Source organism: Rutidosis leptorrhynchoides, chromosome 1 (assembly GCF_046630445.1).
Source record: "Rutidosis leptorrhynchoides isolate AG116_Rl617_1_P2 chromosome 1, CSIRO_AGI_Rlap_v1, whole genome shotgun sequence".
Taxonomy (NCBI): domain Eukaryota; kingdom Viridiplantae; phylum Streptophyta; class Magnoliopsida; order Asterales; family Asteraceae; genus Rutidosis; species Rutidosis leptorrhynchoides.
The window spans coordinates 252026350-252041438 of NC_092333.1; the positions used below are offsets into that span (position 1 = coordinate 252026350).

Here is a 15089-nt window from a genome sequence, read left to right on the forward strand (position 1 = left end):
AAATGTACTGTCGAGTATTAATGTGCATATTTGAGAAGGAAAAAATAAAATAAAATGTCCATGTGAGAAAAAAAAAAAATTTGTATATCGGAGCAAAAAGGAAAGGGAGTATTATTTTAATTTTAATATATCTAATAATAATCCAGAAAAAATAAAAAAATAATACTATACGAGTACTCCGTAAAACATTATCACTCATCGTCTCAAGGAAACCCTTTCTTCCACCGCCCTGCCGGAGTCAAAAATACTTTGACCGAACCCTAGATTGATAAATCAATCTCCGGCAACTACTTGCCAGCATAATTTCTTCACTGGCGTCTGATCGCCAGCATCAACTAACTGTTTTCCGGTGAAGTCGACCTCCTGTTCCGGCGGCGACTAAGTAGGCTTTTGTTTTCTGAATTTTCTTTGGTTATTTAAAACTTCATAATCTGATATTTTAGTTTTTGAATGATATTGCTTGCTTCAATTACATTTGTTTATGGTTTATGTAGCTGTTGATTGTGCCCTAAATCTGATAAATAAATAAAAAATATATTTAATGTCATTACTATTTATGCTTTAAAGAATTGCAGTTCTTGATTATGATTGTGAATTTTAATACTAGTAGCTCTAGAATTTACTGTTTATGTAAATAAACTAATGCAGAAAGCAAATCGAAGTTTATCGCTGTAGGCAACTTTATGCATAAACAGTGTTAGAAATTATCACATTAAATCATTCGAGTAATTATTATTATTATGTAGCATAAATCATATTGCCATCTGAACTTTGTACATGTCATAGTTTGTACCTAGGGATTCGTTAGGTTTTACTATGTTATAAATTCGAATTTTATGTCAATTGAGTTTCTAATCTTGTGTGAAAGGGTTATTAAGGTTTCATTTTTGCTTTGAGACTCAAGTTATGACCTATGTCTTGGTTGAACATTGTATAGAGATTTTTGTTTCATCTATATTATCTCATTCTTATCTACAATCATTATAAATTATTGATAGTTTTTGAAGTTCTTACTAAGTGATTTCATTTTTAGGGGAATAATGGGGAAAAGAGTCAAGGGAACTGCCCGAAATGCTCGTAAAAATGTGCCACAAAAGGTAACTCCAACAATGATAGTTGATGGAGTATCTGCTGTAAAAGAGGCAAGAGTATGTCCTCATGTTAAAACGGGTGTTAATATTGACAAAATCACCTCGACAATAACATCGATGGAGTCTGTTAAGTGTAATGATTGTCGAGAAGTGGTTGTTGATAGGAACAGGGGCAAAGGCAAAGGCAAGAAAAAAGGAGGTGGTGCTGCATCCGAAGCTACAAAAGCGATTTGGGTGTGTTTGGGCTGTGGACATTTATCGTGTGGTGGTGTCGGTTTTCCTACAACACCTCAGAGTCATGCAACTCGACATGCCAAGCAGATGCAACATCAATTGGCTATCCAATATGCAAACCCTAATTTACGGTGGTGCTTTAGTTGCAATACCCTTCTCCCGGTTCAAACTTCAGAAAATGGAGAACAGAAAGATGTTCTAATTAATGTTGTTAAATTGTTAAAAACCCCGCCATCTCCAGACAATTCTGTGGATGTTGAGGATGTTTGGTTTGGAGGTGGCAGTGTCTTAAACGAGATCAAGCCATTAAATACAATAGTTACATCAGATAGTAGTGGTGCATATACGGTGAAGGGTTTAGTTAATTTAGGTAACACTTGTTTTTTTAATTCAATATTGCAAAATCTTCTAGCAATGGATAGATTACGGGATCACTTCTTGAGATTGGATGGATCCGTTGGGCCTCTTACAGTTTGTTTGAAAAAACTTTTTATTGATACTAATCAAGCAACAGTTGCCAAAAATGTGGTCAACCCTCGGTCTCTTTTTAACTCTGTTTGTGCAATGGCTTCTCAATTTAAGGGATACCAACAACAAGATAGTCACGAGTTGCTTCGGTTTTTGCTTGATGGATTGTCTAACGAAGAGTCTGGTGCACAAAATTGTAGTCCAAAACGTGGTCCCACTTTTGTAGATGCCATCTTTGGGGGGCAAACGTCTAGTACAGTAAGTTGTTTAGAATGTGGGCACACTTCAGTAGTATATGAACCTTATTTAGACCTCTCATTACCATTACCGATCAAGAAATCTTTGTCTAAAAAGATGCCATTAGTGTCTCGATCAAAGAAATTAAAACCACCTCCAAAAAGACGTGCAAATCTTGCAACGAAAATTAGTAAATCATCAGATGCGTCTTCTTCTGTTAGTGATTCATCTCAAGCTGAAAAAAACGTGATTGAAAAACTCTCTGAGATTTCACTTAAGGAACCGACTGTTTCTTCAAATAATCTGGCGATTGTAGCTTATGTTGAGCCAACCAATTTCGTTAATATCAACGTTAATGCTACAGTATCGAGTGATCATGCTACAACTGAATGTGTTGGTGATGATATGGTTACTGAAAACACTGAGCTGGTTCAAGAAACATCTAATTTGACCGATGATTGCTGGTTGGACTACCTTGAACCGAGTTCTTCATCAAATAATCACAATCTAGCATTACAAGATGAAGATTTGTCAGTAGTTTATAATGATGGAAATTGTAATGATGTTTTGTGGGAAGATGAACCACTAAAAGTTCAAGAATCAGAGATTATATTGCTTCCTTATGAACCACTCACCTCAACTAGTAATGGAAACAGGTTGGCATCATCGTCTGTCAGTTACGAACAAGAACCATCAGATTTTGATGGGTTCGGGGGTTTATTCGATGAACCTGAAGCTGCACCTGGTCCAATTATAGCTAGAAACATCAGTGAGTCTGATTCTGATGAGGTTGACAATACTGATTCTCCTGTTTCTGTGTATAAATGTCTAGCTCATTTTACAACATCGGAGCTTCTATCCAAAACTGAACACGCGTGGCATTGTGAGCAATGTTCGAAAGTGCTGGTAGAACAGAAGATGAACCTAAAGAACAAACTGCAAGAACCGGTTTCAGTTGGAGCTGAAAATGGAAGTTTGAATGTATTATCTGATTCAGGGATTGAAACTACTGTCTCTAATGGGTCGCATGATGATATCAATCGAGTAGAATCTGAGTTGGTAGAAAATGAAAATGTAGTAAATGGTCATGTAAGATCAATGATGGTTTTGGGTGAAGAGAGTTGTACTGTACAAGAGACAGATTCATGTGACGTTAATGAGCACAAGGATGAGAAGATTCAGAAAAGGGTATCCAGCCGTTTAGCTAAGAAACATGGTCTTAATGGGGTTGAAAACGGACAAGACGATTCTAATAGTCCTAAAGTGGTTAGGGATGCGTGTAAGAGGATTCTTATCAATAGGGTCCCACCAATCTTGACCATCCATTTGAAACGGTTAAGTCAAGATGCTCGTGGTCGTTTAAGTAAATTAAATGGCCATGTTGATTTCGAAGATATCATCGATCTTGAGCCCTACATGGATCCTAGGTATGATTTTCTTTTTTGTTTAATTCTTACTTCATGACCAACCAACAACTAAGTTATATTCATTTTGTTTTTATTTGGAATCAAGCATACATGTGTTTAGGGCTATTATTGCTATTATTCTGACGATTGAATGGAAACCGAATGAATTTGTTTCGTCCAAAAATGATAACATTAATGAACGTTTGATAAAAGAGACATATATTCATTTCATGCGCGGTTATGGTAGTTAAACAAAGATCTTTATTCCTAAACTACAATGTGTCAAGATATATAATACAACATGTCTCTTTAGAGATTAAAATGGCCCAACTGACCTTTTCATAAGTAAGTGGGTCGAGATTTGAGGGTAATGTGGAAATAAATGTTCAATGAAGATACGACTGTTATTGTTTGTCATTCGGAGTTTTATGATTCGACCATTTTGAGCCTTTTTTAATCCAGATGTAGTACCTTTTTTTCATATAAGCTTTGCTTAGTGACAGTTTTGACTATTTAATAATGTCGTGTTTTGAACATTTCTTGCAGCTGCAAAGACGGTGGGACCTACAAATACCGCTTAATAGGGGTTGTGGAACATATAGGTACAATGCGGGGAGGGCATTACGTAGCATATGTGAGAGGAGGTGTGAAGGGTAACAACGGTGATAGATCGTGGTACCATGTTAGTGATGCTAATGTCCGAGAGGTTTCTTTTGAGGAAGTTCTCAGGTGCGAGGCTTACATTTTGTTCTATGAGAATATGTAAGGCTGCAAATATTCTTCCTTTTAAACTTTAGTCCCTTATTTTTATGTTGTTTTTGGTAAATTAGGGGATCCTATTGAGAATATCCCCCAATTAGAGTTGAGAAAAAAATTTATTGATATTGATATATACATACAGCAGCAACTACAGAACTTCACTTTATTTTATCTTCCGTAAATCAATGGTCGTTTACGTACAGAAGTTTTGTCCTCATATCCGATTGAGTTGCCTATATATAAGTGATCCCGACAGCATATTCTGGTAGAAGGTTTTTCGAGCTTCTGCAAACTCTAAGAATACCCTTTCAAATACGTAATAACATGTTTCCCGTAATCTATGTATTTTGGTTCGATATCCGAGTTCTTCATGTAGGAAATTTGGTTTACGTGTTGACCAAAGAGCTCAACATTGAAAGAAGTTGAGCCTTTTACAACACTTCTATGTTATTTGCGCATACTCTTTACAAATTAACATTGCTAACTTGCGTGACATTTGTTGTCATTTGGAATTTATTTTTTCTACCAAATCCTTGTGACAACCGGGTACATTTAAGAGGACGAATGTATTATCATATCAGATTCGTTTGTGCAACAGATTAGAAATGCATAAAAACCGATCTGAAGAAAAACCTAAACTGGATTTTTAAAAACCGGAGCTTTGAACCGGATCAGAAATGAAGTCTCGTTTTCACAATTTTCATTGCTGAGAAAGCTTTTTCACTTGTTGCTATTAAAACCGGAAGAGTTAATACAAGATGAATCAATCTATCAAGCATTGGATACACTTCGACCCTCCCAATTTGTTTTAGGCCTCTGTTTGTTACGAAATACGTGTGACTTACAGAGAGAAACAAAATTATAGTCTTTAGTCTCACATTTTATATATGTAAACTAAAGAGAGAAAAACATTTTTTAACCTCTAGTTCATAATTTTCCTTGTATAGGTGAACTAGGGAGAGTGTGGGTTTTTTATATATTTGATTACTATTTCTTGTATATGTAATTAATGAGAGAAAGCAAAAGGCTTTTTATTTTCCTATAGTACTTTGTTCTTCTGGTCCATTAACATCAAAGTCTGATTTATATTTCATCCTTACGAGGTCGTTGTGTTGTTTATAATCTCGTAACGGATCATAAGGTATCAGAGCATCGTTCCTACAATGATCAACTACAAAGCTTCCACGAGTTTTTGAAAGTGTCATAGAAATGACCAAGTAAAAAAGAAGAAAAAGATGAAGAACAAAAAAATAATAATAATAAAAAAGTAAAAAATAAAAAGGAAAAAAGGCATGGGATGTCTATGCATGAACGTATGTGTATGAAAAAGAAAAATCACAAACCCATGTTATCTTATTTGAAAAACATGAAGAACCAGCTCCACTTGCTGATATATGTGAGTGGAAGAGATAAAGGGGATATATAGTCTAGTGAGATTGCATGTACTCAAAACTAGAGAAAGTTTAATAACAACAAAACTTTAACCCTTTCATTCTAGGCTTAATGGGAGCAGAGGCGAAGCCAGGAATTACCGATGAGGGTGACTTACTAGATATAATTATAAAAAGAAAAAAAGGAAAAAAAAGCTATATTAACAAGCCATAACAAAATATTATATAATGTTATTAAATCGTACGATTAAAATCTATACATGAGTTTGACAAAAATAATTACAAAAAAAAAAATTAAAAAATTAAAACTGCATGCGCTGAACCATTTTTAATGAAGTAACCTGTCAAAAGTAGTTAAAGTGCTACCAAATTATAGAAGTAACAAAACATATAGTAAAATGCAAGAATCTTAAGAAATTGGACCTAATGTGGTAGAAGTTGGACGCGTCTACGCTTCTTGGCAGCAAAAACATCTATTATCTCATTGAAGTAAATGTATCAGCAATTTTACTTTCAATGTAAGGAATCAAACAACTTTTAAGAAACTCATCACCCATGCTGGAATGAAGTCTCATTTTCACAATTTTCATTGCTGAGAAAGCTTTTTCACTTGTTGCTATTAAAACCGGAAGAGTTAATACAAGATGAATCAATCTATCAAGCATTGGATACACTTCGACCCTCCCAATTTGTTTTAGGCCTCTACATAACTTTGCAATCGTATGAACCTTTTGTAACTCTGGATGATTAAGCACATCGAACTCATAATGTCGCAACTCAGATTCCAGCTGAATATTTTCTTGCTCTGTAAAGTCTAAAGGATAGAACCTTTTAGCAAGACTACAAATATCATTTTCATTGAATGACTTTTTTGAGTTTAGAGCAACACTGAGTCGAAGAAGTTCTATCACAAACTCATTGAATCTAGAGTTCAACTCTTGCAACTGACTATCAATAGCAGCAAAAAATACATCAATTCGATAATGATGTTCAACAGTCACATTGTCTTTTTCGGAACGAGACCAGAATTATGTCTTTGTAAGACTGACTCATTTTAGGAACTTCAATTTTATTACTCTCACAATAGGAAACAACTTTATTCAAAAGTGATTGCCATCCTTGATCTCTCAGATTTTGAATCAAAGTCTTTGTCGTGGAAACCAAAGACAAAGCATTAACGATATCTTGAGATTTGCGTTGAAAAGCTTGAGAAAGGGTATCGGTTTTCTTCATTATTTTCTTCATCAAATGCAAAATAATAACAAAATCAAATGACAACAAGTGTGTTAGAGCATAAGAAGCATCACTTTTTTGAGAAGCATTACACCTGTTAATAACAATGTCACGTAGTACTGCAACTGCGAGACTATATAATCTTAACAAGACACATATTGATCGATAGTGTGAACTCCATCTTGTATCTCCGGGTCTTTGCAAACTTTGAATTTGATTTTCCCCTTTACCCATCTCAAGCTCTCCATTTTCGGCCAGAACTGAAATTTCAGAAATTTGGGCATCTTGTAATTGATGATGACGCTTGGCAAAATAATGTATATAATACGCATAAGGGCATTCTTTTAACATTAAAGTTTGTAATCCCTGCCATTCTCCATGCATATTATTAGCCCCGTCATAACCCTGACCTCGGATATTTTGAACATCAAGTTTATGAAATGAAATAGAAGACAATTTAATTTTTTTATGTTAGTGTGGTAGTATCTTTGACATGAATCAAGTCTAAAAACCTTTCTTTCGCATGCCCATTTCGGTCAACAAATCTCACTACAATTGCCATCTCCTCTTTCTTGGATTCATCTCGAGACTCATCAACTATCAAACGAAATTTTGCATTCCCAATTTCATCACGACTTGATTGTTGCACATTTCTAGCAAAAATCTGCAATATTTCTTTTTCCACATCGGGTGAAATGTACTTGGCATTTTGAGGAGCATTAGCCAAAACAACATTCTCAACTTCCTTGTTATAAGATGCAATTAACTTTAGCAATTCTAAAAAGTTTCCTTCATTTATTGAACTAGGCCGCTCAACATGGCCCCTAAGTGCACATGCTTGCATCGTGAGCCATTTAATTATCTCAAATGAAGTTTTCACCCTCAATCTATTGTAACATCCTCATATCGGGCCTAGACGTAAGATGCCCTTTTTGCCCTTAGGCATAATTGTGTGGTTAATTATGCATTTATTTTAATTACATATTTAGTGTTATTTTATTATTTGGTTAAGACCAGTTTGTGACAAGGGTCACAGAACAGGTTCGTTTATTAAATTTGGACTCCGTCAGCGTTGTCAAATTAAGTACGAAAGATATCAGATAACTGGTAAATACCCGTGTGTTGTGGGTTATGGGGTTTTAACCCCAAAATAAGTGTATCACCAGCTGATTTCTCTCATTTGGTTTCTTGAACCTTCCTCTCACTCACTCTCACCAACTTTCACCCTCACCATCTCAAACCCTAAATCATTTGATCTCGAATTGAAGCTTGATTTTAGTGTCAAAGCGTTCCTTGTGTTGTTGTGATTCTAACAAGGTAAAGTTTGTTTAATTTCGTGATCAAATCAGTGTCAAAATGAGTGTTTTGGTTAAGTTTTATAAAAGTGAGTATTGATGTCAAAATTGGTGTAATTTGAAGTTGTTTGAGCCTCAAAATGTTTAGTGAACAAGATGTGTTCAGTCTTGAGGTCAAAAACGTGTCCAAAATCGAAATTTGGTGATTTTGGGTTGAAACCTGTCACTTTGCTGCTGCTGCTGATGATGAACTACCTTCGGCCGATGGTCTTTGACCATCGACCGATGGTGACTGACAACCGACCGATAGTCATTGACCATTGACCGATGGTGGATGTCCTTCGGATGATGAAGTTACCTTAGACGTTCGGTCGGTGGAAGAGACCCTCGCCCGATGGTGTGGCGACAGTCGGCGGATTGTCTTGGTCAGTCGACCGATGGTCTTAGGCAGTGGAAATTTTATTAAGTGTTGGTACTTAGCCGTTATGCTACCCGCGTGACTTATGATAATCAGGATGTAAATTCTGAAAATGCATAAGTGTTAAGTAGACTTTTTAGCGGCGCTTTTGATACTGATTTACTGTACTGTGCTGTTTTGTGTTAACCGACAGAAATTAACTTGATTTTTTCTTATGTTCAGGTGATAAGGATAAGGAAGCAGCTCAGTGATAGATTATCTGAGCTAGTTGCTGGTATTCGGTGACTGGGTCTATCTCCGGATAGAGTATTAAGTAGCTGACACGCTACTTGTTCAGACTCTTTATTACTATGTATATACTCTGTATGAATACCATGTGTAGTTAGATATTGTCATGCTAGTTATGACGATTGCATGACTGATAATCTGTGATCCTATGTGGTTAGTTGGACACCAACCGAGACGGCAAGGTTTGAAACCCACCTAGGCGGCAAGGTAGGGTTTGTGTGAGGTCGACCGTGGTAGCCTGATCGGGTCATGATGTTACTGATTGTTCAGTATAGCATAGAAGGACACATGTGTTGCGTCTGAACAGTTATGCAGTTGATTCAGTAAAGCAGACTATCAGTAGACTGTAGCCTGATCAGCTAAGTCGTGTGCTCGTACAAGCTGCCGATCCTCATATTGTCAGTTGTTGTTTTATGCTAGTTCAGGACGTTAGCATATTTGTGACCCTTGCATGTTCAGTTGCTTATGCTTGATCTGTTAGATAGTATCCATTTACTTAGTAGTTGTGCTAATTCCCCCAACATTTCCACCCCTTGCAGATTAAGGTACTGCTGCTTAGGACGGGTGTTGCAGACGGGTTAGAAGACATGTTTGACTACGAGCTTACTCTGATGTTTTCATATGTAGTACTGTTTTCACGTAACACCGTCGTTTTGGAATGTAATAATGTTAACTGAGTTGATTTGTTTGCTTTGGTTTGTAAACGTTAACTATGGTTATCCTGGTAATTTTATGTACTTCCGCTGTGTTTAAAAAAAAAATCAGGGTGTTACATCTATTGTCTATAATCGTTTGAGTTGTTTAATTCTCTATCACAGTCTCTATATGACATTAAGATCATTTGTCGCATTGCTTACTTTCTCTTGAGATTTTTGATCATCAATAACACTACTAGTTTGTGTGAAAAAATCAAACATTGTTTTTTTGAGACCCATAATTTCACCTAAATATAAAGTACAACCATGTTAATAATCAATGGTATAGTCTATTTTAACAAAAAAAATTTGAACAAAACAATATTACAATATATATATATATATATATATATATATATATATATATATATATATATATATATATATATATATATATATATATAGAGGTAAAGGATCAAGCGCTAAGCTTATTTATTGAGCTAAGGAGATAAGTAATCATCCAGCCATTGATCTGAGTCATCAACCTCCCGCTCCACCTTCTTCCTCTGTTCTGCGATGTACTATGTTTAGTGGGTACGAGGGTATTCCGGTCATTTTATTTCTTTATCTAACCTAATGTTTCTTCTCCAGTTCATACAGAATTCAGATTATCATCGCTACAAATTTCCATCTCTCTACCGTGAATAAATTTCCTAATTCCCGTACTCATTCATTTATGATTAATCGATTCATATATTTCGGAATTCAAAATTAATCATCAATTTTAGGTTATTGATTTTCTCATTTGCTATTTTTAGGTCGTTAATGATCACAATTGCATCTTTTCATCTTCAATTTTGTTTTTGAATCAATAATTTATATGCTTTTGTTCGATCATACACAATCGTCGTAATCCTCGATCACTTCACGCGAGGCCTGATTTGGTATTCATAAATCCAAGATATCTGCTTAAGGGCGCAGTCTGATTAAGGGTTCCCAACGTAAGAATTGCGAGTTTTGTGTGTGTTTTTTTTATTGTGAATAATGTTTTATCTAGGGTTTATGTATGTTTGTAAATCTGATTTTATTTAGTGACAGGAAATTTCCAGGTAGCACAGACTAAATTGTACTCATATTAGCTTCTCAATATTCTATAAGATTAGTTTTTTGTTATATTATGATTTTATTATCCTTTTGTGAAGTAAAATATGAATCTTTATGATAAATAATGAATGGTGTATGTGATCAAATTTCACAGGTTGAATATCCCTCATTATTCATTAGTTACTTTGTGTGGTCTTCTCCTACACCTAGTTGCAAAGCTTATAGTGCTCTATCACAAATATGGTTTTTAGTACTTTAAAATTAGTTTTGAATTTGTCAATGATGGACACATCAGTCCATCAAATTACTTTTGCTCTATGTTATAATAGTTTAAGAATGTTTTGTTTCTCCGTAATAGGTTTAGTCTTGTTAGTCGGTTACCATACATGTTTTCATGAATCTGATGTATAAAAAAGGACCAAAAGTAGAAAGTGAACCATTCGACGCATGCTAAATGTTGACGCATTTCAACCCACAATCGTGTTGACCTGTTACCCAATCCGCTGACACACCCATCTTGCCATCTAGCATCTGAATTTAGCATAAATTATCTGTAGTTTGAGTGTAGGGTCTCATGAGCTTGGTCTTACTTCAATGTCGAGCAAGATGTTATCTTTTTGTTGCCATGGGATGAATGGTGGAACTTTTAAGTTGACCAAAGTCAAAGACGACGCTAATCCTCATATTGAGCTACTTAGCTGCATTCTGACCTTCGGGCTAAATTTAACGAGACTGCTTCATGGCATTGTTATGCACAAAGCATGATAGGGTTGCCATACGGGTATCATAATTTAGTATTTGCCTGGATAGACACTCTCACTGATGATTTTCCACCACCTTTGGATGCTAATCTGGTATTCCATTACCTTCTAAATTTATTTTCAGTCCATTATGCTACATTTATGATTGTTTAACCTTTTTTAGTTATGTTGCAGGTTGCTTATTTTATGACCGTGCGGAATCAACTGCAGCCTGCATATGCAGCTAACATGTGGAACGGAGCATTGAATAAGCGACTTGGTACCGAAGTTCTGTCTACTTTTTCTTAATTTCATATGAGTTGTGATAATATATATTTGAAGGTGGCAAATGTGTTGGTCGGATTATGGTTAAAGTGTGGTTCGGAACATAACGTAATTTCTAGCACAAGTGGGTCGATTTAGGTTGACCTGCCAACAACTATTTTTTTTTCTTTTTAGATACATAATAAAGTTAATGTATTGAATATTTTTCAAATAATCTACAAATTTAATTGTTTCTATCATTAGAATAGTACTCATTTTATGACTATAGGACGAATTGAGAGATTCTGACCACTTAAATACAATTTTGGGCCTACTTTTTTTGCAGGGTCTTGATCTTCCTGATATATTAGTCGAAGTTTAGAAGCGCGGCTCATCGTTTGCTTAGTTGGTATATGCTGACGGAAAGTCTAACTTCTTGTGTGGATTTCATTTTTAAAATGTACAAAGTAGGACTCTGGAGATCTTTCGGACGAAATTCAAGTCACTGAGTTCACAGTGAGTCATTTATCATTGTATGTTTTTGTCTCATGTCACAATTGTTAATTGCTGTTCTTTTTTTTCTATACTTAGTGATATGTGTCATTTCTAGAGAATATGTAACTTTCATCTTGAATAAATATGCATGCCCATCAACATGTAGGTATTTTTCTTGCAAGAGTTTTGTAGCCTAAGCAAGAGCTTGCAAATTGTCCAACAACACCGGCTATTCAGGTATGGATGTTGATCCCGTTTCTCAATATGTGAATCCTAACACGAGGGTTTTAAGCTCTTTTTAATATGCTTGTAGGGATCTAGTGACCGAAGGCATATTTGGTGTTATACCTGATATTTTTCAGAGTGAAGATAAAAAAACTTGTTCTGACTGGGTAAGCAATTTGTATATCACTTTGATGTTGTTGTTGTTGTTGTTGTTGGTTTTTTTTCCCAAGTCTTACGTGGCACAAAGGCCATTTCTTATTTAAAATTTATGAATGCAGGACAGACATCCTCATTTTTTCATTGAACCCGGACCCAACCATGTTGCGTTCTTATGTTAGTTGGAAGGAAGGTGTGCGATTACTTGGGCTTCTGGTATGTAAACAACATGTCTATTGTAATTTCGTTGTTATTTGGAAGATGACATGGCGGTTGGTTTTTTAACAGGTGAAAGGGATGCTTACAGATTTTGGGGATGATATGCATTGCCAATTTCTTGAAATTATCCGTAGTCTTCTCGAATGTTTTTCTTCAGCAGGACAGGTTAGGCTATTATTGATTTCATATGGCAGTTATGTTTACTTTGTTTAATGAGTTAAAGTTCAACAAATTTTTTTTTTTTTTTTTTTTTTTTTTTTTTTTTGGCAGAGAGATGCTATTGTTGAAGTCTTCTATGAAAGGCACTTGGATCAACTGATCAGTGTAATAGTAGCATCGTGCCTTCCAAATGACGTTACCTGTGTTGGTCATACTTCTAAAAGTTCTGATGGAATTCAAGCAACTGCAAAGCCTGAAATACTTCTAAACATATGTGATCTTCTATGTAAACATCCTCAGGTAAACTGTTTTTTTCCAACATTCATTCCTCTTAATCACTATATCTCTTTATTGTGATAGTTCTGACAAACTGTACTTAATTTAGTGCTTCGATTACGATTACTTTATGGAAGTTAACTCATCAAGGCCTATTTGGAAGTGTCCGCTTTGTAAAAAGCCAGTCTGCAATTTAGATATACGCATTGATCAGGATTTTCTTAAGGTAACCAAACCAAAACACATGCACATCAATATCTAATAAAAAATTTTAACGGTTACCAAATGGTACAGTACAAGTCAATCTTAACTGATCCTTTATTTTAATTAGATCTTGAATGAGGCTGCAAACAATGTTAGTCATGTGATCTTCATGGTATATTAGTCGAAGTTTAGAAGCGTGGCTCATCGTTTGCTTAATTGGTATATGCTGACGGAATGTTAACTTCTTGTGTGGCTTTCGTTCTTAAAATGTACAAAGTAGGGCTCTGGAGATCTTTCGGACGAAATTCAAGTCACCGAGTTCACAGTGAGTCATTTACCATTGTATGTATTATGTGCATCTGTGCAAGTGTATATACATAACTTTTTCGAGTTATGCAGATAAAGGATGGTTACACGCTCAACTTTTAGTAAATTTTTTAAAATTTATCATTTAATATGTTATCATCCATGTAAAATATTTTATCGTTTTTCGAGGTTATTACTATACGTATGATGAATGTTAAAGTGATGAAACTACCCTCTCGTCATAGATTTTCATATGAATAATATATTTATATTAATTTATTTGTTTTTATCATTATTTATCGCTTCAATGTTAATATTTTTTATGATAAACATTACTTTTTAGTAAAAATTTTTAGATTTATAACATAATACGTTAGCATACATCTGATGAATGTTAGTGTGCTTCGAGGATATTATTATACATCCGATGAATGTTAATGTGTTGGAACCTCCTTCTCGTGTTCACATGTATAATTTATTTATATTAATATATTTGTTTTTTATTTTATATTTAAATGTTATCATACATTCGACGAACGATGACATACATTCGACGAACGATAACATACATCCGACGACGAATGATAACATACATCCGACGAACGCTAACATACTTTCGGCGACGAACACTAACATACATTCGGCGACAAACGCTAACATACATTCGATAAACACTAACATACATTCGACGATGAACGATAACATACAATCTACGAACGGTAACATACATTCTACGAACCGTAACATACATTCGACGAACGTTAACATACATTCGGCGACGAACGATAACATACATTCGACGACGAACGCTAACATACATTCGGCGACGAACGATAACATACATTCGACGAACGCTAACGCACATTCGACGAACGCTAACATACATTCAACGACGAACGCTAACGCACATTCGACGAACGCTAACATACATTCAACGACGAACGCTAACATACATACGACGAACGATAACGTACATTCGATGAACGGTAACATACATCCGACGAACGAAACATACATTCGACGACGAACAATAACATACATTCGACGAAGAACGATAACATACATTCGACGACGAACGATAACATACATTCGACGACGAACGATAACATACATTCGACGACGAACGATAACATATATTTGACGAACGATAACATACATTCGACGAACGATAACATATATTTGATGACGAACGTTATCATACATTTGATGACGAACGATAAAATACATTCTACGGCGAAGAATAACATACATTTAACGAACGATAACATACATTCGACGAACGATAGCATACATTCGACGAACGATAACATGCATTCATCGACGAACGATAACATGTTGAATGGTAACATTTTATTATTAAGAAAGAAAAACAATCGTATAAACTTCATATAAAGTTATTATTCATCTGATTAATATTCATCGAGATGTGATTATTATTCTGATGAAAGATAACATGTTGACATCTATCAATTACAATTCATAAGAT

The 15089-nt window shown here is 35.1% G+C and overlaps 3 protein-coding genes across 6 annotated transcripts; 2 read left to right on the plus strand and 1 right to left on the minus strand.

The window, feature by feature from the left end:
• The first annotated feature begins 200 nt into the window (after positions 1-200).
• On the plus strand, positions 201-4508 carry LOC139868983 (ubiquitin carboxyl-terminal hydrolase 2). The gene is made up of 3 exons (XM_071857321.1): positions 201-382; positions 1034-3457; positions 3983-4508. Exons 2-3 carry the CDS (start codon positions 1041-1043, stop codon positions 4200-4202), a joined length of 2637 nt encoding a protein of 878 aa, XP_071713422.1. The 5' UTR covers positions 201-382; positions 1034-1040; the 3' UTR covers positions 4203-4508.
• Positions 4509-6062: 1554 nt separating this feature from the next.
• LOC139896970 (uncharacterized) lies at positions 6063-7663 on the minus strand. Its single transcript, XM_071879607.1, has 3 exons — positions 7313-7663; positions 6636-7224; positions 6063-6592 (listed from the first exon to the last, which is right to left on the minus strand). Exons 1-3 carry the CDS (start codon positions 7661-7663, stop codon positions 6063-6065), a joined length of 1470 nt encoding a protein of 489 aa, XP_071735708.1.
• Positions 7664-10683: 3020 nt separating this feature from the next.
• On the plus strand, positions 10684-13856 carry LOC139868991 (E4 SUMO-protein ligase PIAL2-like). 4 transcript variants are annotated; one of them, XM_071857334.1, is made up of 10 exons: positions 10684-11413; positions 11495-11579; positions 11910-12079; positions 12225-12295; positions 12372-12450; positions 12567-12655; positions 12728-12823; positions 12929-13117; positions 13203-13319; positions 13425-13856. In XM_071857334.1, the coding sequence occupies exons 6-10, from the start codon at positions 12602-12604 to the stop codon at positions 13476-13478; spliced, it is 510 nt and encodes a 169-aa protein (XP_071713435.1). In that variant the 5' UTR covers positions 10684-11413; positions 11495-11579; positions 11910-12079; positions 12225-12295; positions 12372-12450; positions 12567-12601; the 3' UTR covers positions 13479-13856. The 4 variants fall into 4 exon arrangements, with proteins under 4 accessions (XP_071713435.1, XP_071713433.1, XP_071713429.1 ...); XM_071857332.1 differs by having other exon boundaries at positions 10705-11413; positions 11910-12096; positions 12562-12655; XM_071857328.1 differs by having other exon boundaries at positions 10705-11413; positions 12562-12655.
• Positions 13857-15089: the final 1233 nt, after the last annotated feature.